At 40.3% G+C, this 22,472-nt stretch overlaps 1 protein-coding gene across 3 annotated transcripts in view; it reads left to right on the top strand.

The window, feature by feature from the left end:
- The window catches only part of TGFBR2 (transforming growth factor beta receptor 2), a 100,352-nt gene that overhangs the window by 51,474 nt on the left and 26,406 nt on the right, over nucleotides 1-22,472 (top strand). For 2 of the 3 annotated variants that reach the window (XR_012724362.1, XM_075315247.1), the window contains exons 2-5: nucleotides 14,430-14,586; nucleotides 15,139-15,329; nucleotides 16,627-16,707; nucleotides 18,468-18,636. Coding sequence is in view for 2 of the 3 variants with exons in the window: in XM_075315247.1 (XP_075171362.1) it covers nucleotides 14,430-14,586; nucleotides 15,139-15,329; nucleotides 16,627-16,707; nucleotides 18,468-18,636 (598 nt within the window). In the remaining variant the exon portion in view is untranslated. The remainder of the gene's footprint in view (nucleotides 1-14,429; nucleotides 14,587-15,138; nucleotides 15,330-16,626; nucleotides 16,708-18,467; nucleotides 18,637-22,472) is intronic. The other variant, XM_075315248.1, reaches the window with a different exon arrangement.

Below are 22,472 nucleotides of genomic sequence, written 5' to 3'. Positions count from 1 at the left end.
TTCACATCTGAATTGACAAAGACAATTAAAATGCCAGACAATACATTTAGTAACTGTAAATGACATTAAATGTAACCACAACATGTCGATGTGAGCGCACACACCTCATATAAACTATACTTAGCCATATAGGTTTCTTTGCAAAAATAAGCCTTGAGATTTATTTTTTTTTGTATAGTGTCCTTTTATGTACTTTTTTAAAATGTATTTACAGCGGCCAAAATAAGTCTTGAACACGTTACCAATTTTATAAGTATATTTATAGCTGCTATTGAGATGAATTTCTCACCAGATGCCGGTAACAACTCATCCAATCCACATTTATTTTTTGCACCTCTTTTTCTTCTTGTGTTCCATACTTTTTCCCCTGTGTCATTTCCCATTATTACATATAACTTAATTTATGGACATCTATGGTTTAATTTCTTTGCCTTTGAGTATTAGATGGGTTGTTACTGATAACTGGAGATAAATTCATGTCAATAGCACTTTTAGGCTTTGTGCACATGGTGCAGTTTTTGATGCATTTTTTTTTTGGTGCAGTTTGTTGCCTAAATCTGCATGTCTTTCCTTATGCCAGCAAAGGCAATGAGAATACTGAAGTGCTGTGCACATGTTGCTTATTTTTTTTGGTGCTGTTTTGGGTGCAGAGAAAATCTGCAGCATATAAATTGTTTTTTTTGGGTTTTTTTTAAGCCCAGTGTTGAATAACTGTGTATGTACACATTAGGCTAGTTACACACTTGCGTTGTGCAGCATCCATCGCATTGCGTTGTGTGATGGTGTAACGGATGCGTTGCATATAGTGGCACATCTGATGCGACTGATACTGCAAAACAATGGAATTCATTGTAGCTTTTTTTTTCCTCAACAATTACTCAACTGAGCATGCGCAGTGATGTAAAAACGGATGCGTCACAGGAATCCGTCAAATGACGGATTCCGCGACCATAGGTTTCCTGTTATGATCCGGAACCATGGAAGACCACCAAAAATCATTGGTAAAAGGTGACCAGAGCATTGGCAACTAATCTGGCCGCCATCCCCTTACTAACCATCAACACGAAGTAGCCGAGGGGTGAACTAACATCCTGTGCACCGCGAACTCAGACGGAGAACTAGCTATCCTAAAGGAAGGAAAGATGAATAACTCTCTGCCTCAGAAAATAGATAAAGAATAGCAAGCCCCTCAAATTCAAAGACTGCGGTGATATAGGAAAACACAATACACAGATGATAGGATTAGCAAAAGGTGAGGCCCCCAATAACTAAATAGGACAGGATAGGAAAGGGGATGATGGTGGGCAGAGAAAAACCCTACAAAAAGCCCTCAGATCACTAGATCTGAACTCCGTCCTATACCAGGCACTCTTGTCATACCAATGAACAGAAAGCAGGAAGAATTACAAATTCAAGAAGCAACAAACACATGGACTAATAGGAGCAATACTCTAAACATAGCTGCAGGGAGCTTCCCAGCTAAACAACGGAGAGGGAAGATTCCTGCATGCAAATAAACTGAAAACAACCACAGTGAATAACAAACTCAGATAAGGGTAAAAAGAACCAAACCACAAATAAAGAGCCAAGCACTTATCTGGGGTAGATGTGGTCTGGAGCAGGAAGAAGCAGGCTGGTGAACAAAGAACAACTGACATCCGGCATAGCCTGCTAGCAGACCAGGGTTTAAATAGGCAGAGAGTTAGCAATGGAAACGCCCATTGCTCAACACACCTAGTCTCTGTCCAAACCATTCCTGGCCACAAGAGGGAGCCTCACAGCGGCAAAATCACAACTGACATTCACAACAGCTTCAATTATAAAAATGACGGACGCCGACGGAATCTAGCACATTGCATATTTTTGACGCTCAGGGAAGTGCACAAAAACGCTAAATGCTGCGTTCTCTTTCCTCCCGGCGGATGCAACGCAGGACCATCAGTCACAATGCGTCATCCATACAAGTCTTTAGAGTGCTTTACACGCTGCGACATCGGTAGCGATAGCTAGCGATTTCGTGCGCAATAGCACCCGCCCCAGTTGTTTGTGCGACATTTGGTGATCGCTGCCATAGCGAACATTATCGCTACGGCAGCATCACATGCACATACCTTTTCAGCGATGTCGCTGTGACCGCCGAACAATCCCTCCTTCAAGGGGGAGGTGCGTTTGGCGTCATAGCGACGTCACTGCGGCGTCGCTTAGCGGCTGCCCAATAGCAGAGGAGGGGCGGAGATGAGCGGCCGGAACATGCCGTCCACCTCCTTTCTTCCTCATTGCCGGTGGACGCAGGTAAGGAGACGTTTGTCGTTGCTGCGGTGTCACACATAGCGATGTGTGACGCCGCAGGACCAACGAACAACCAGCGGCATGCACCACCAACGATATTATGAAAAGGAGCGACGTGTCAACGATCAACGATTTTTAACGCTTTTGCGATCGTTTATCGTCACTCCTTGGTGTCACACGCTGCAATGTCGCTAACTGCGCCGGATGTGCGTCACTAACGACGTGACTCCCGACGATATATTGTTAGCGATGTCGCAGTGTGTAAAGCACCCTTTAGGGAAGCAGCGGAATCCGTTAACGGATTCCGCTGTTTTCCAAAACGGCGGATTGCGACTGAAGGAAAAAACGCAAATATGAAACTAGCCTAAAGCCTGCTTTACACACTTCAATAAATCTTTCAATCCGTCATCGGTGTCAAGTTGTAAGTGACGCACATCCTGCATCGTTCGTGACGTATTTGCGTGTGACACCTACGTGCGATCAAGATTGAACGAAAATACGGTGATCGCATACACGTCGTTTATTCCTCATACATTGGACGTTTTGTTGTATGAACCTAGTCAATTGTAACGTGTGACATCCCTCATACAATTTCGGTGTCTGATGCTATGTGCGCAGGTGTGCGCTCTGCACCGCAGCTTAAAAAAGGTCTGCTTCAGAGCGCAGCTGAAAAGCTGCGTTCTGAAGCGCCTCACAATGTCTGTCATTCACTAATCTCTGTCAGTCCGTCACTATCTCTGTCCCTCTCTCTCTGTCCATGTCAGTCTATCCCTCTTACCCCCTCTCTCATATACTCACCGATCACCGGCGCGGCTCTGCACGGCATTCACACTGCTCCGGCGGCTTTTACTGTTTTGAAAAAGCCGGCCGCCCATTAAACAATCTCGTATTCCCTGCTTTCCCCGCCCACCGGCGCCTATGATTGGTTACAGTGAGACACGCCCCCACGCTGAGTGACAGGTGTCACACTGCACCCAATCACAGCAGCCGGTGGGCGTGTCTATACTGTGCAGTGAAATAAATAATTAAATAATAAAGTGGTGAACCAGGGAATGTGTTTGTGTTTTTTATTTCTAATAAAGGATTTTTTCGGGTGTGTGTGTTTATTTACTGTAATTTACAGATTAATCATGGAAGGTGTCTCATAGACGCCTGACATGATTAATCTAGGACTTATTGGCAGCTATGGGCTGCCAATAACTCCTTATTACCCCGATTTGCCAACGCACCAGGGCAAATCGGGAAGAGCCGGGTACAGTCCCAGAACTGTCGCATCTAATGTATGCGGCAATTCTGGGCGGCTGTTGGCTGATATTGTTAGGCTGGGGGGCTCCCCATAACGTGGAGCTCCCCATCCTGAGAATACCAGCCTTCAGCCGTATGGCTTTATCTGGCTGGTATTAAAATTGGGGGGGACCGCACGCCGTTTGTTTTAATTATTTAATTATTTATTTCACTACACCGTATAGACACGCCCACTGGCTGCTGTGATTGGGTGCAGTGTGACACCTGTCACTCAGCGTGGGGGCGTGTCTCACTGTAACCAATCATAGGCGCCGGTGGGTGGGGAAAGCAGGGAATATAAAATTGTTTAATGGGCGGCCGGCTTTTTCAAAATAGTAAAAGCCGCCGGAGCAGTGTGAATGCCGTGCAGCGCCGGAGATCGGGGATCGTTGAGTATGAGAGAGGGCTGCTCAATTCAGTTACTCAGGAGATTAGCGGTCACCGTTGAGTCCTTCACAGGTGACCGCTAATTGGGACGCGACACAGACAGAGCCGCAGCATGACCATGAAGTCGGGTGAGGTTCACCCGAGTTCATTCTGACAGTGCGGCTCTGTCTGTGTCTGCTGTGAACTAACATTCACCGCTGCTACATGGCTGTCTGTGTCTGCTGTCAGCGGCCATGTAGCAGAGCTGAATGGCAGATGACATAGTAAAAACGCATCCCTACACATTACACACGCTTGGCAAGTCAATAAATAAAAAAAAAAAAGGTGCCCAATGCATACGTCACAGAACACATGATCTAAAGGATCGCACACAAAATTGATCAATTTAACATAGACTACTAACGCACGTGTGACAGCAAATGAACGACCTACGTGCAATCTCATTCAATCGCATATGCGACCTGGGCGTGTCACATCGCATACGAGATCGAACACCTAATTGTAAGGTGTAAAGCTGGCTTAAGACATGCACATGTAGCAGTTCTGAATGTGTCCAGCGGTGCTGTGTGTTAGGCCATTGATTTCACACAAAAAAACGTATGGCGCAAAAACACACCGAAAAAATGCATGTGCTTTTTGTTGCGTTTTTCTGCCACAAGGTGCGTTTTTTGGTACAGAAAATTTCTGGACAAAAAAATTGTGTGCGCACATACCTTTTTATAAATATATTTCCTTAGAAAATCGGTGACGTGTTCAATACTTATTTCACCTGATGTATTACAGGAGTACTGTTCATGATTTCATGATCTGGAAATACACTTTGGTCCAGGTTTTGCTTTACCTTTAAACATGGGGGATTTTAGATGCTTGACTGCTTGTAAATAATTTTTCCTGGTGGTTCTGAAATCTTATTTAGGAGTTTATGGTTCGGAAAAAAGCTAAAAGAGAAAAAATCCTAAACGTACCCCCAAAATGCTACATAAACCACTGTTTGTATGTGTGAACATTACAATATTTAACTTTAGACTATCCTGGGCTGTTATTTTGATAGTAGCTGGCACTCTTAGATTTCATAGATCTATAAGAGACACATGGTTATACATTACTCGATCCATAAGTATACTATATTATTGGCTCTTAGAGATGCTTTAAAGTGAAGGGTTGGATCCTGACAGAAGACTCCCTTAAGGCTATGTGCGCACTAGAAAGTGCCTTTTTCTTAAGAAAAAAACAGACCCTCTGAAAGAATCCTGCACCCGCAGTAAAAACCGTGGTAAAACCGCACCCGCGTTTTTTGCCGGGAATTTACCACGGATTTACTACAAGTTGGTCTCTGGATTTTTACCATTATCTAAGGCAAAAACCGCAGGTACCTGTGGAAAAGAAGTGACATGCTAAATAAGTCCGCAGCAGAAAATCCGCGGGTATAAAAAAACAGTGTGCGTACAGCATTTTTTAAAACTCATAGGTTTTGCTGGGGAACTGACTGCAGCAATGTTAGACACATTTTCTGCAGCAAATCCGTGGTAAATCCGCAGCGTGCACACAGGGCCTAAAATGGAATCTGTCAGCAGGTTTTTGCCATCTAATCTGAAGACAGCATGCTGTAAGGGTTAACATTCAGATTACAACTGTGTCTCTTATCTCAAAGTTTAACTTCAATGTTAGTTTAGGTTTCCTAGCTTTATCATTAGTCTGACTGAGGAGCATGTGAGTTGTAGTCTGACTCCGCCCACTCTATGATTAGCAGGTTCTGTCTATGGAATGTACACTGAAACTTGGTGTGGGCGCGGGGACAGCTCTCAGAGCTCTGCTACTTGCAAAAATTTAACTCTTTCATTATATCAGAAAAGCTGCACACAGTAATCTAAGTGATACATCATTAGATTCAGGATGTCTTTGCCTACATCATGCTGCTCTCAGATCTGGTAGCAAAACCCTGCTGATAGATTTCCTTTAATCTTTATTAAGATATTACCCCATTCATTCGTATCAATATACACATCAGTCACCTAAAACAAATGAAGTGGTGTAAAAATATAGGTGTATAATAATATATGTATGGATGCTCAAATTTGCCAATCCACGCTGCACGTAAATGTTCTATGGGTGGGTGGTTGCCTTTTTAACTGCTGAGTTGCTTTGTTCAAAGGTTAAGAGGAAAGTGTTTCTTGCCTTCCTGTTTGTGAAGTTTCTGTTGACTCCCACACAGGTTACATGTAACTGAGTCATAGTACACAGCAGATTTATAGCACGGTGTGAGTTATTACCTACCAGGTGGGAATTGGGGGGTTATTTCATCATCTTGGCACTGGGAAGTTATACGCTGCTTGATGTGATATAAACATTTCTGCTGAGAACCTTATGAGAATACGCTCTGTAGTGAGTTAATACTTAGTTTTGCATTGCTTTGTGTACTGTTTACTTCAGTCTTGTGGTTTCGAGAAAAATCATCTGACTCTTAAACTGCATAAACACACAATAAATGGAGTGGATCACCCTGAGTGAGAACATTTATGAGATGGCGCTCCGTTTTTTCTAGACAAAAAGTTATAAAATGGAGTGTACCCCCCAATCGAGAGTACCCCCTACTATGATCATTTACTGAACGGCACCATAGGAGAAGTGACATGTAGACTCTCCACACATGGACCACAGAGGAAGCAGACTTTTTCTTTTTATTTTGAGATTTTAATTCTTTTTCTCCCCTTCTTTGTAAGAACCATCTTTTTCATTGAAATGGTTGTTTTAAGGGTTTGTTTTTATGGGAGGAGTTGTAGTCTTGCTTATGATTAATTTTGTTTTCCCACGTTTTTCAGTTCATTACATGGTAAAATTAAAGTGCAGTGAAATGGTGAAAAAAGTGCAATTCCAGTTTTGTTTTATTTCAGCACACTTGTTGCATGGTGAAAATGACTTGGCAACAGAACTCTCCAAGTCCGTACGATAACTGCCCCATGGAAGAAATGGGGGGCCTTTACACGGCTCGCGGATGCCATGGCAACTGATTGGTACTGTTGGTATTGTTACAACCAATCCCTGTTCTTAGCACTGACACTTTCATGTATCGCTGAGGTAGCGAAGGCCAGTGATTGACAGCACCGGTCAGAAAGCTGTATGGCTGTTAGAGAAATTCTAGGAAATCTCAGACAATCTTTTTAAGCATAAAATAGTCATATAGCACATAAATTGTAACCTGGTCAGGAAGATGAACTACAGCAATCAGTCTCCCAATATTTAATTATATATGTGTGTGCGTATATGTAATATATAGATAGATATTGTGGTGGTGTTGCCTCTGGTAGGTGCTAGTGCACACACAGGGATCCGATTCTTGTGATTCTTAAAACACTGAGTGGTTTATTAAAAGTCCATAAACCGTTGTCGCTCACAAAACAAAGATCCTTTCTTGGCACAAAAGGTATAAGATGAAAGAAATAGACTATCCAAATAGCATAGTCAAGTATTGACGAGGCCAGACCTCCACCAACAGGTCCCTCTATCTCCCACTCAGATGACTTCTGAGACAAATAAGCTGCCTTTAATAGGACCTGAACAACCTAGGAACCCTTGGCTGGAGGTATTGGAGTGTTTTGTCCCACCCTGCACTTTTTGCTGCTCTTAAAAATAATTCAAAAAACCCCTTTCAGCACTATATGTACTGCAGCGTGCTTCTCCAAGTCTTACATCACTGAGGCCAGTAACCCCAGTGATGCATATCTCCTGCAACCTTACAAAATACACAAAAATGCACAATTCCATCTGCTTTGGGGGTAGAAATGAGCCCCCTAACCTCCTGGGCCCTTGTGCGGTTGCACAGGCTGCACCAATGATATGTCCACCCCTGGCACTAAGATATTCTCAACAATAGTTTAAAAAGAAAACTGTTTTTGATTATTCAACTACTGGAAATCATGGATTTGTAGATTCTCAATTATTTTATTTTTTCCATCCATGGTTTGCTGACAACCAATTAAAAAAAAAAAAACTTGTGTACATTAGATTGCTATGAAATTAAAGTTTGTGCGTTTGAAAAAGTGAGCATCAATGGCAAAAGGTTAACCTGCCATATATAATACAAAGGCTCTAGCACATTATATGGTGTGTGGTATGTAATTTTGTGTATAAATACTTTTTTGTTTTTTCTTTGGAGAATAACTGCGATTTCCCCTATAAAATGAAGAACTATAATGGCGTTCAGTGAAGCAGCTCTGTGAGCAAAATGTTTAGTCTCTGATCTAGTGGCTAGAACATTGTTAATGATCGATCTGTAAACTCAACAACTGTTACATCGTAGATCTTACAAAAAATATGTGATCAGAAATACCTGTTCAGAAAAAAAATATAGTGCTTACATCATTTTTTTAATCTACATCTATTTAGAATATACCAATAATTTTCATTGAGGGTTTCTCTTCACAACCTTCTTCAGGGCATCCAAAACCAAAAGTGGACTTTTATGGCTCTCATTACTTGACTAGAAAGTGACTAGCAAATATCACTTAGGAAAGTCGGTTACCCTAAAGGTCAATGTTGGACCCTTAAAAGAGCATTGCAACATGATCAGGGAGCATTGCCTGTAAGATTCCTTGGTGATCTTGGCTTTTTAAGGAGAACCATTAGTTCAATCGCATCATGTGAGCAGCAAACCAATCTTTGCAGACCTTAAGGGAAGTCTGTTCACACAGAATGAATGTTCAAACCAAGTAGAGGCGCTCAATGCATCATGGCGACCCCAAACAATTACCTGCGCTTTCCCACATTCATGTTTTCCATTCTATTGCCACCCTTCTCTGGCTCTATAAAATAAGAGGTTTCAATAAAAGAAGGGGTTGGTGTGAAGATAGAAGGAAATCAAGTAGATGGAAAGGTGACCTTAAAAGGACTCAGTCAGCGCAGGATGACTGTTCACACCAAATACAGGCACTCAGTGCATCATGACGGGACTAATCATTTATATACACCTTCCCACCTGCTTGTTTTAAATCTATCTCCACCCTTCTCTGGCTTTATGAAGCTAGAGCTGTCAATCACAAAAGAGGTGGGGTGGAGATTGAGAGAAAACCAGCAGGTGGGAAGGTGTATGTAAATGATTAGCCCCGCCAAGATGCACCAGCGCCTGAACTTGGTGTGAACAGTCACCCTGTGCTGATAGACCCTTTAAGTGTTTGACCCCACCATGATGCACGAGCGCCTGTACTTAGGTTGGTTAATCGTGTGCTGACAGTCCCATTAAAGGGTTCCCATACCTGTTACCTATGCACATAATTTAAATTTGCTTTTCCTGTACAAGTACAAACACATAACTTGTACTTACTGTGAACACATGTGTGTTGAAGGGGGTTAGCTGAATAGCAATAATAAGTAAAACCTCAATAGTCCTACACCCCTGTACAAGGAGTATGGAGCCTTTCCAAAAAGCATAGTGTCGGGACAAAAGTTTCCTCCAGTAATGTCTTTTAAAATGGCTTCCTGGCTTACTACGAGTATGTCCAAAAGGAAATGGAACATTTTACCCACCCAAAAAAAAGTGGGTAAAAGCCCCTGTGTATAAAAATAATGAAGAACAAAAACTCTCAGCATTAGAGTCCTGTCTGCAGTACCTTGTTATATATATATTAGAAGGTGGCCTGATTCCAACGTATCGGGTTGTCTAGAGTGTATGTAGGTTACCAGATTGAATAATAAGGTAATGAATGGATTGGATGGGTTAGGTTTAATTTAGTATTCTTAGGCTATGTGCGCACTTTGCGTTTCCACAGCGTTTTGAACTGCAGCGTTTAATGCCAAAATGCATGCGTTTTGATTTTCAAGCAAAGTCTATGGGAAATAGGGATTTCTTGTGCGCACATTGCTGTTAAAAAACGCAGTGTTTCAGTTGCAGAAAATTTGTCAAAATCTCTGGGTTTGAAGAAGCAACATGTCAACTGTTTTTGCCATTTTGGCAGCGTTTTAATAACATTAGAGTCAATGAGAACTTTCAAAACGCATTCTAAATCAAAATCCTAGCGTTTTACGTGCTTTTTTGATGCTGAAAGCATGCTTTTTTTTTTTTACTTTATATTAAGGGCATGATATGTCCCTTTACACACACACACACAAAGTCCGACAAATTAATGAAAATCCATAATTTAACGTTATTTTATACATAAATATTAGAAGTTATTATTTTAATACAATTAGCTATTTTGTGTATGATTTTAATCATGATATGTTATCATTTTTTTTCCCTTTTTTTCATAGTGTTTGAATGTTAAAAATTTTTTTAGTAGTTTTATTTCTATACAAAACGCATCTGACTTTAAGTAAGGAAAAAGCATCTAAAACAAGGTAAAAACGCAAGCGTATTTTTAGCGGTTTTGTGGACAAAACCAAATTTGACAAAGACCATTTCTGCCAGAGGATGTGTTTAGAACTGCAACAAACTCAACGGAAAGTGCGCACATAGCCTTTTAATTGTTTATTGGTTTTAAAATGACAAACAACAGAATGAACAGTTTTAATAGAGGAGTCTAATGTTTAATGATTTCCATGGCTTGTAATGAAAGAAGGCCATGAGCAGTGTAAAGTTAAGCAAAAATTAGCTGATGCTGTGATGTGGCCCAATGCTGGTATGTGCCCCCATCGTGCAGCAGCCACCATCCTGACATGTGCCCCCATCCTGCAGGGTAATGTGTACGGGGGGCAGAGTGTGGGGGGTGGAGCCGGGCGGAGCCATGGCGCTGAGGACGTCCGTGTTGGGAACTGCATGGCTGGGGATAGGTGACTATTCGTGTGTGTGTGTTCAGTGTAGGAAAGGGGGGGGCGGAGTGTGGCGGGGGGTTGCCAAGTGGGGTAATGTGTGCGGAGGGCGGAGTACGTGGGGGTAGAGCCGAGCGGGGCCATGGTGCTGAGGACGTCAGTGCTGGGGACTGCATGGCTGAAGACAGATGATTGTGTGTGTGTGTGTGTGTGTGTGTGTGTGTGTTCAGTGTATACATTCGGAGGGCGGAGTGCCGGGGGGGGGATGGAGCTGAGTGGGGTAATATGTGTCGGCTGGGTTGCCGGTGTGGGCTCCCGGGGGTGCAGCACTCACCGGGGAGTCGGGGTCTGTGTGGGTGCGGGGAAGTGTGTCGGGTGTCGTCCTGTCGGCCCATAGTTCGGGCTGTTCAGGTAGCTGAGCCGTTGGTCGCAGGCTCTTTAGTGTGCTGTGTGGCGACGGTTGTCACTGTAATGACGTCATTTTGGAGCAAGACAGACAGACAGAATAAGGCTATATATATATGTATATGTGTGTGTATATGTATGTGTGTATGTATGTATATATATATATATATATGTATGTATATATATATATTATAATATAATATATTTTATTTAGATGATGGCAAACTTCTTAAAATTAATCTGAAAGATATACAAAGTTCAGTTTATATTGTGCTAGGGGTTTTTTTGCCCATGTAATGTGTATATGTATACATAGTATATATAGATGATATACAGTATATCTGATGCCCTGATTTTTTGTTTTTAGTTTGCTTTTCTTAGTGTCAATGGCTCCTTTGTGGCCCTTGTTTCTGTGGCTTATCACAGATTTGCAGCTGTATTCTAGCCCAGCGGTGCACAGTCCCGTGACCCTCATATCACTCTCGGTTTGATGCAGTAGCTAACAGGAAATGTGAGACCAATATCAAATGTCACCAGAGATGTTTCTGTAGCGTTCACCTCATTAGTATACAGTTTCAGCGTGCTGACATTTAATTCCTCCACATTTACGGTTAGTGAATGTCTGTGCAGATCATCAAACTGTAATATTTAGTGCTTGGTGGAAAATATGTCTTTTCCCAAATTATGTTTATATTGCCTCATGGAAGCAGTAAATCAGCATTGCTTACGCACCATTTAACTCTCAGCGTGTACATTCCAACACCGCTTAAATAGAAATGTGACATTTACAGAGCAAAAAATATCAAAATTACTGTTCCCATTCTTCACTGATCATTGTATTATGAAATAAATCATAGACTTTCACCCTTTATAAAATCTTAATTTTGAAATTACAACATTTATGGTGGCCGAAAACTGGTGGGAATATGCTAAAGAGGATTTTTCTTAAAAAAAAAAAATACAAATTTTTCACTTTTTATTTTTCTTGTCTGGAATAGATCTATTTTTTTATTTTTTTTTTTTTTGAAGGAACGATGAGTAATTAATATTATTTACATTGTAGCGCGTAGTCTTAACTTTATAATAAATGGAGGGCATCAGTTCGTAATATAGGGATCACCAATGGCACTAGTATTAAAAATAAACCAACCAGAGGAAAGAAAGTGCCAAGAAATGGGGATCACCAAAAAGTATAATTTTATCGATACATAGAAAAATAACAACTACATTGATACACACACAATGCGCACTTTGTTTTGCCGAGAAAGCCATGCTCTGGCGAAACGCGTGGGACTGCGCCCCATCCTCCCCACCTCCAGCATTGGCCTACCTATGTATTTTAAAATTGATTTCCAGTTTCTGCCTAAAATTCTTTAGGGTGATCCTTCCTCATACATTTAGAAGTCCTTATGGAATTGCCGTATTCCTCCTTGGGGTAGGCTATGATACATTTGAGTGATACTTGCAGCACACAGTTCATTTGCTTACTTTTGTTATATGTGGTGCTTACATGCATTTCACCCTTATTACCAAGTCTGCTCTTGCCCATATATCTTTAAGCCTTAATGTGCATGTTAACTCTTACTTGTTATATGGGTTTGTTACTGCATTGCACCACATTTTTTGGAGTTTTATATAGTCATCTGTGTATTTAGTATGTCTCTCTATATTAGTTCGCCCCACTTATTGTATTGCTCTATATCTTTTAATATAGTTATTGTCTTAGTGGTTCTTGCTCAGTGAGGATGATGGGTGGTCTCCCTTTCCATTCTGGATTGTAGATGTTTTTAATGCATTCTGATTCAGTCCAGTTGTTGTTTTTCTATGTCTTAATAACATTTATACTTTTTGGCCATCCTCGTTTTTTGTCACTTGCGTACCTCTGGTTGGTTCATAGACTTATTGCATCTATTTTGGGGCCAGAAGACTTTACAATAATAAAAAGGTAGTAGCTTTACATTATATAACACAACGTAGCTCAAGTAAAAGTCATTCTGACCGTTGCTAGTTAGTCTTTAATTCATTATCACAAAAAATAAATGTAATGCACCAGCAACGTATCAAAATACTTTAGCCAACGCAGGTTTGTGAAACTTCCCTGGCATCAGAAACTGGTACACATGCCCCATAAGCCAAGCCTAACTCCACCAGCTGCCAATCAGAACATCTATGGAGAAATTGGACAAAGGGAAAGACCACCTAGACCCTTATGAAGCTTGGCAAATATCCAGGTCTCTATCAAAGCTTCACAAAATCTACTGGGATGCAGGTTTTAAAGGGCTTTGGTAGCATCCAAATGGGTATTCGGAGACTGTGGAAACACCAGGGTTGGGAAATTGACCTGAAAAGTTGACAAGTGTGTGCCATGCCTGTGGTTGTGTTACTGTTTGCATTGCTATGGTTCAGCTTACTGTAATATTTTGGGGGTGGGCTAGGGGCTATTCCCTGCTATAGAGGCTTTTGAATTCTAGTCACCTTTTATGGTGACAACAGAGACGTTCAGCTATTTAAAGTGAACCTGTCAGGTGCAATATGCACCAAGAGCCATGAGCAGTTCTGGGTGCATATAAGTAATCACTGCCTAACTGTCCCTGTATACACTAGCATAAAGAGATCTTTAGAAAGTCTTTCTAAATTGTTTATTAAATGCTAATGAGCGCAGGGACTAGTCCCATGGGCGTTTCTCCCCTTAGCTAGTCAGCCCACATAGCATGGTTGCACGCCCCTGTGGGTGTACTAGCATGCTAATGAATGTGCAGCAACGCCACACATCTCACTGTTTATGGCGGCCGGCGGAGGATGGATGCGCAGTGCGCGTGATCTGGAGTCCCTGAGGCTTCCGATTACGCACACTAAACTGATGCCAGGTGTAAGCTTCCCAGCTTCAGTGAGGTACAGTGCCCAGTGTGCATCCATCCTCCGCCGGCCGCCAAGAACAGTGAGGTATGTGCAGCGTCGCTGCCCATTAATTACAATGTTAGTATGCCCACAGGGGCATGCTACCATGCTATATGGGCCGACTAGCTAAGGGAAGCTACGCCCTTGGGACTAGTCCCCACGCTCATTAGCATAATATAAAGGATCTTTAGAAATGCTTTTTCTAAGGATCCCTTTATCTATGCTAGTGTATACAGGGACGGTTAGGCAGGGATTTGCAATATGCACCCAGAACTGCTCGTGGTTCTGGGTGCCTATTGCACTTGACAGGTTCACTTTATTTCTAAAATCATCAATGACCCCATTGATGAAAAATATCAGTAAGAAATTCAGACATATTTTTTTTAATCATCTTCCATCTTTTTTTCTTTTTCCTTTTTTTACAGATGATGCAAGTTTCATGCTGAACCTGCCTTCCCACATGTTCTGTGCGTTTTGTGATGTTCAAAATGCAACCTGCACAGAAAGCAAAGGGACATGTCAAACCAGCTGTAACATAGTGTCCTCTTGTGAATATGCAGATGAAGTTTGTGTTGCCGTGTGGTGGGTATTTTTTATTAACATGCCAACAAATTTTGATTATTGTTTCTAAGATAATATTTTGCGCTTTAGAGGGAATCTATCAGCAGCATAATGTAAGAACCGAGAGGCTTTATTGTAGGGATTCACTTATTAGGCTGTGTGTTTCTCTTTCAATAAAATCTGTGTTTTATCAGCAGGAGATTATCATTACAGAACTGGGCGTCCTGTGCCTCCTAGATCTGTGTAACACCTCCCCACCTATAATTAGCAGCGCACTGACAGTGTACAATGTACACTGAATCTGCCAATCGGTGATGTGGGGGCGGGGTTATACAGATTAACCCCATGTCTGCAGGTTAATAGCATTTTATACATGACAGATTTTCTATAATATGAGCAAGTGAAATTGTTATCAGCCTGTTGCTTATTATCAATGCACATGAAACAAGTCCTCGGTGAATATACAGTATAAAGCATGGTTTCCAGCCCTCCCGTTAATACATTAGGGGGTAGTTGATAATTGGGCTATTGCTATTAATTACTGGCTGTAATATGTTTTGCCTTTATTTAAAGGAGAAGTCATGGTTCCTCTGTCACTGTGGAAACACTCTGTCATGATCCCCTGATGCCACTGTATGGACACAGGCTAAGCGATTATAACTCCTCAACATGTCACATGAAAAGAAAGAAGACACATGGAGAAGCTCTGTACATATGTGCCTGTAATGAAGATCTCTGTAACCAGCAGTATACATTTGATAAGAGTAAGTGTATTTGTAAAATAATGAATTGCACCAATATTTACTGCCACAACTGTTTCCCTTTTACCAAACTAGGGGGTTACTCACGCCAACGTATAAAACGGCAAGTGCTAGCCAATGTTTTATTGGATAGCACTCACTCTAAAGTTATACTATGGAGCAGTGCCAATCAGCTTTTTTTTTTTCTCCCGCAGATTCGGCACAAGAAAAAAAAAAAATTCTACGATTGGCAACGTATCTCAGATCACTCACACCCATACAAGTCTATGGTTCTGTGTGAAAACTCAGACTGCATTTAGATAACATCCAATATATGCAGAGATAGACAATGGAGAAGATGGAGAAATTAAGGTCTCCATCTTCTCTCCACCTATCTTCTGATTTTGGCATGCAAGACAATCTGATCTCACAAAAATTACACTTGCTTCATGCTCTGCAGGGTTTGAGCCGAGTGTCATTAGCATATAGCATCCCATTATCTCCCATACTATGCTATACGCCAGTGTGACCCCGGCCGGATAGTTGTACTTCACATAATTTGCCTTATTACTTAACTATTCCTTGTCCTATTGTGTGTAAATATGGACTCTTCAGATTTTGAGCATATATTAAATGTCTGGTGAAGAGTCCTGAGTAGTCTAGGAAGCTCGCTATTTGTTACCGTCCTTTGTTAACTATTAAAAGGTATCAACTAGTAGTGAGCGAGCACTAAAGTGCCCAAGTGCTCTTTACCAGAGTCGTGCATGTCTGATGCTGTGACGGGCTCAACTAGAGTAACGAGTATAATAGAAGTCAATTATTGGGCAGTTCGCCCACATACAGCCAGCCATAAACAGAGCGTTTTCTTTAACACAGTACACCAAACATGTTATCTTTAACCCCAGTATATAGTGTGTGTGTGTGTGTGTGTGTGTGTGGATAGATAGATAGATAGATAGATAGATAGATAGATAGATATATATCTATATATCTCGTGTGTGTATATGTATATATAATTATGTATATATAGATAGATATATATAGATAGATAGATATAGATATAGATATAGATATATATATATATATATATATATATATGTATATATGTGTGTGTGTGTGTGTGTATATGTATATATATATATAATATTACTATTATTATTATTGGGGTTGTTTTTTTTTTTTTTTTTTTTTTTAAATAAGAAACTGAGACCATATCCTGGATTTTTCCGAGCTTACAAAAAAATGTCTATAGGGTTTGTTTTCTACCATTTTATGGTACAACTGTGTGTGGTCAGTTTAACAATGGTGTTCTTATTTACAGAAGATCGTCACAAAGTCACACCAAACCATAAAGGAAAAAAACACAGTGAAATACCACGAGAAAAGACAAAACTACCTGAATGTAATTCAACCCCTTATTTTTCTTGACTTTTTATATTGATATTGCTTTACATATATGTATTTACTTAGAATATTGGTGACATGTTCAATACTTCACCCTCTGTGTATATTTTTATATACAGCAGGTAAAATAAGTAATAAGTATTAAACACGTCACCAATTTTTCAAGTAAATATATATCTAAAGGTGCTATTGATATGAATTTTGTAATAACCCTACCAATCCACGCAGGTAATGTAATCAAACTATAGATGTCCATAAATTTAGTGATGTGTAGTTAGTAAAGAGAAATTAAACCGGGAAAAAGTATTAAACCTGCTTACTTAAATTTATTTAATATTTCGCACAAAATCCTTTGTTGGTAATGACTGCTTCAAGTCACCTCCCAATGTGACTTCTTTCTCCATGCATTGCTCATGTGTGATTTTGGCCCATTTTTCTACACAAACACACTTCAAATCCTGCTCGGTCCATGATGTTCTTATAAGAACTCTGAGCCTTCGTTCCTTCCATAATTTGTTTTATTTGGTTCAGGTCCGGCAGTTGGCTGGGCCATTCTAGCAGCTTTTTTTTTTTTCCTTGAAATCATTTGCCTTTCCTTTGTGTGTTTGGGATCATTGTCTTACTAAAAAGTCCACCTTTGTTTCATCTTCATCATCCTGGTAGATGTCAGCAGATTTTTATTTTATTGAGACTGTCTCAGTACATATGTCTATTCATCTTTCCTTCAATCATATGAAGTTTGTCAGTGCCATATGCTGAAAAACAGCCCCGCGGCATGATGTTTCCACCCCATTTGGTTTCACGTTGCCCTCCTTCAGATGTAATTGACATCTGGAGGAAGTGAGAGAGCAGCTGCAATTCTCACTTCCTCCGTAGTTGTTCATTAGTTAATTTCCAGTTCCTTTTTTAGGTTACATAGATTGAAAAAAAACCTGGATCCATCTAGTTCAACCTTCCTCCACCTATTCTACATTTTGTCTCTAAGTAATTTATAACAGACAATGGTATGTGTAATGAGGAAATCATCCAGCCCTTTTTTAAAAGCTGTTATAGTATCTGCCATTACTACCTCTTGTGTTAGGGCATTCCACAGTCTGACTGCTCTAACTGTGAAGAACCCTTTCCTATTTAGCTGCCGGAATCGCTTTTCTTCCACTCGCATTGAGTGCCCCCTGGTCTTTAGTATTGTCTTTGGAAGAAATAAGTCATGTGCCAGTCCTTTATATTGACCACACATGTATTTATACATATAAATGAGATCTCCTCTGAGACATCTCTTTTCTAAGCTAAACATATCTCTCTTTTTCAACCTGTCATCATATGGACGGCCTCCATTCCTTGTAGTAGTCTAGATTACATAGAGTGCTATTTTGTGGTCTGAGACCCTTCTCCCTGCTGTTGACAGGATCCTTCTAGTTAGGACAGGGAGTGTCTCAGACTACCACAGTGTGAATAGTTTAGCCTAAGATACTCCCCATCAACCAAGAGCAGTAAGTTATGTCCGTGACAATAAAAGTACACTGTATATAGGTTAATTGGGAAAACTTGCAGCCATTTTACATCTTGTGTTAGAACGGGGGGTATCAGGTATTTTTTTTTTTAATGTAATTTAGCTAGATGGTTATTTTAATGATGCCAGAGCTCAGCTAAGATTAAAGTTGAAATGAAAAGAAACCGGTCTACCAACGTCACTAGAAATTAGCGTAGTTTTCACCCACAGAGAGTGTTGATTGTCTTCTTACCTTTTTTGTTTTCCAGATACAACCAATCGTTCAAGTAATGCAGTAGCTCAAGTGCGAGTAAAAAACGTATGCAAGTTCTGTGACAATCTGACTTCCCAATGTAAACTGAAAGAACCTGATTGTAAGAGCACTTGTGAGAAAACAGCAATATGTGAATTTGATGGTGAAACATGCGTGGGAATATGGTAAGGCCAATTCCGTTATCCATCAATTAATCTTGTTACTGTACTTGTCATGATGAGTATCAAAAATATTTGCCCACGTGGATGAAGAAATCTGAGCCTTTTTGTGTATTATCAGAACAGAGAGAGGAGGTAATTAGCTCTATTAGATACAATGTATACATTTCAAGGCCACCCCTCATCACATCCAAGTCTTCTCCTTGCATCTGTTCCCTGATTCTTCACTAACATACATTTGGTTACAACAAAATTGAAGACAAATGGAAAGAAGTTTGAGCTAATGTTTACTGTAGCTTTGTTCCACCCCGTATCTCAGTGGGGCAGATTTACTAACTCCTTACTGACGTGCATCATAATACATCCAAGATTGAGTCTGCATAAATGGAGCAGGCTCAGGAGCTGTGCCTACAACATACCTAGCAGATGCCAGCTGTACAGTATTATACATCCGTCATGAAAATGGGCAGCTACGGGGAGACTATATTTATTTATATAGCGCCATCCTGTTATGTAGTGCTTTTCTGAGGAAAAACTGTGGAAAAAGAAAGCGCAATAGGGTCTTACCCCAATATATACAGGGTGACACTGTATGTCACATTTTTGGATTATAATCCCTTTAGTAGTATACATACAGCCACATTAATGATAGCAATTTTGTTTATATATTAATATATATTTTTTCACATGATTACGGTCCCGTTAATAATTTGATGATACTATGAAGAGGTTTTGGCGGGTATTACGGTACCGCTAAAACAGAACATTCTCTTCCTACATACTTTTCACCCGTAATCCTTTTTCATTTCCCTCCCTCTTCCTTTTTCTTTTTTTCCCTTCTTTTTTTCCCTCAGGAGGGATAGATACCCCTAATGAGATCCTGTACGAGTCTGATCCATATATCACAAGTGGCACCTTCAGCTGCATGCTCCATACACACAGTTCCCGGTGCATGGTCCAATGAAAGCCTTGACGCTATTATAGCGTTCTGGGCAATATACAACACACCAACTTGATAATGTTCAATAATATATATATATATATATATATATATATATATATATATATTATATAAATATATAATATATAATAATTTTAGTACACGTAATAAACCACTCCTTTTTCATTTTTTTTCCAATATAAATTTTTTATTTTTAAATGCTTGGGATATGATAGAGAGCTTATGACAAAATTATCTGCATTATGACTTTATTACACTATACTACGTCATCTGTGACTTGAAAAGGATAGTTTCCCGCCGGTTTTTTTCTTTTGTGGGTGTGCCTTGACGTCATCTCTGAGGTATATAATGCTGTATAGGCTCTCTGTACAGCTGATTTGATGATTCTTTGCTGGTTTGTCCTGAAGGGAGCTGTGTCTCCTGAAACGCGTTGACTTGACCTGTGCATGAAATAAAGAAGCATTAATCTTAAGCTAATCTGATCCAGTGGTCTTTGGCGCGGCTTTGAAACCCATCTCTACTACTCTGTTATTTAGTGCTTTTCTGACATTGTCTCTGTCCATTGGGGTTTACAATCTAAATTCTCTATTCGTATGCCTTTAGAAAGTAGAAGTAAATAAAACTAGGAAAAAGAAGCGCTGATAGGGTCTTACCAGATAAATAAAAGGGCAATGTGTATTAATATACACTCACCTTATGTGGTTGTGAGGGTCACAACCACCAGAGAGAACAGACAGATAATAGCGGCTGCCGCAGCGCCACGTGGACGGATCTTCAAAGCAGGAGAGGGGTTTAACACTGCGCAGTTGCCAAAAAGGATGTAGAATTGTTGATTAATAATTATTTTATTCCATAGGTCTACGTGTTTCGAGGTATGGGACCTCTTCTTCAGGCCCAAAAAATCAACAATACATGAAACAGAAAAGGATGATACACTTATATTACATGTGGTACATAAAGACGACTGCCTACTGACAGTTTGAAAAAAAATCGGCGGACAAACACATCTGCTTCTATGACACAGCATTTTTTAGTAAAATAAATCATATTACTTCCTATTAACAATTAAGATTGTATATATAAAAAATATTTATATATACAATCTTTATTGTTAACAATAGGTAGTAATTTGATATATTTTACTAAAAAATGCTGTGTCTTTGAAAAAAAATCGACGGGCAAACACATCTGCTTCTGTAGTGGCCCGGTCCAGATTGTGTCTGTTTCTTTAAGTACATGTACTTATATGTAATATCATGTTATATGTTATAAGTAAAGCATTTTTCATTTGTTGTGTTCTAGCACCATCTACTGGTGAAAACTGTAAGAATCTGAAGTGTTCATTGGGTGTTATCCTATTGGCTAGTTCTTGGTCACATGGCTCAATAGGTGGAGCTATTCTCCAGCCTCTGTCTAGAAACAACTGAAATGAGCTGGTTCTGGCTGAGTCTCCTCTGAGGGGAGGCATTATGTGGAGAATCTCTTCACCACAAGACTCCTCCTAGGCCCGAGGCCTAGAATTTCATCATTTCCTGATTTTTACAGCCAATATGCTGAAGGCTTCCTATGCTGACATTGTGCATCTCTTCAGACAGTAGGGCATACTGACTATATACCAGACCCTACTGCACGCAGATTGGGGAAGTTTGAGGGTCTCCGCCCCACTGCAATATTAGTGGCTTTCATGCCATTGTCCACGCACCAGCCGTCCACTCCCCGTAGCACGCTGGGCAACTGTCTTCATTTGCTTACAAGTACTGCACGTGTCTGAACTAGCAGTGAAATTAACCCCAGGACTCCAGGTCTGTACAATCTTATCATATCTACCCTCTAAACTCAAGAGACTCTGAACCTAAAGCATACCAGTATTAATTCTGAAACAAATCGTGCACTTAAAGCTCCAGTACCCTAATTGCACTTCAGCATTCAACTCCAAGCTGTATTTGCCGTGGCCTACCCACGAGAGACTGTGAAACATATATTCCGTATTGACTTGCTTTGTTCCTGCTGTATTAAAGCAACTGTTATCCCCAAGACCGTGTCTGTGGACTGTCCATCAGCTGTGGATACTGGGTGGGGGTGGATAGCAGGGAACATCTGGGCCCTTACACTTCCATGACACAGCATTTTTTAGTAAAATAAATCAAATTATTTCCTATTGTTAACAATAAAGATTGTATATATAAATAATTTTTATATATACAATCTTTATTGTTAACAATAGGAAGTAATATGTTTTATTTTACTAAAATATGCTGTGTCATGGAAGCAGATGTGGTTGTCCACCAATTTTTTTTTTCAAACTGTCAGTAGGCGGTTGTCTTTATGTACCACATGTAATATAAGTGTATCATCCTTTTCTGTTTCATGTATTGTTGATTTTTTTTTGGTCCTGAGGAAGAGGTCCCATAGCTCGAAACGCGTAGACCTATGGAATAAAATAATTATTAATCAACAATTTTACATCCTTTTTGGCGACTGCGCTGCATTAATCCCTTCTCTCCTGCTTTTGAAGATTTGGCAAGTAGAAGGAAACTGGAGTACCTGGTGGAAACCCACACAAACAAGGGGCAAACATACAAACTCCTTGTGGATGTCCTTATTGGACTTTGAAACCAACGTTGCACACCAGCAATATTAACCACTGACTCATCATGCTATCCTTATGTAACTTAATTTTTTACGCCATCCAGGCATGATTTAAACACTGTTTACCACTGATTTACAGTTTACTACTTTATCTGCAGGTAAATTATATATTTGGAGGGGGCAGATAAGAACTGGCACACTGCGTAACTTAAACTATTTCTCCAGGATTTAAATAAAATAAAATGTTCCCCCATCACATTATTCAAAGCCTGTCTTACTCAGATGTCAGTAT

This window comes from Anomaloglossus baeobatrachus, chromosome 6, assembly GCF_048569485.1.
Source record: "Anomaloglossus baeobatrachus isolate aAnoBae1 chromosome 6, aAnoBae1.hap1, whole genome shotgun sequence".
Classification (NCBI taxonomy): domain Eukaryota; kingdom Metazoa; phylum Chordata; class Amphibia; order Anura; family Aromobatidae; genus Anomaloglossus; species Anomaloglossus baeobatrachus.
The sequence above is the reverse complement of the archived record's forward strand: the minus strand, read 5'-3'. Positions and strand labels throughout refer to the sequence as shown.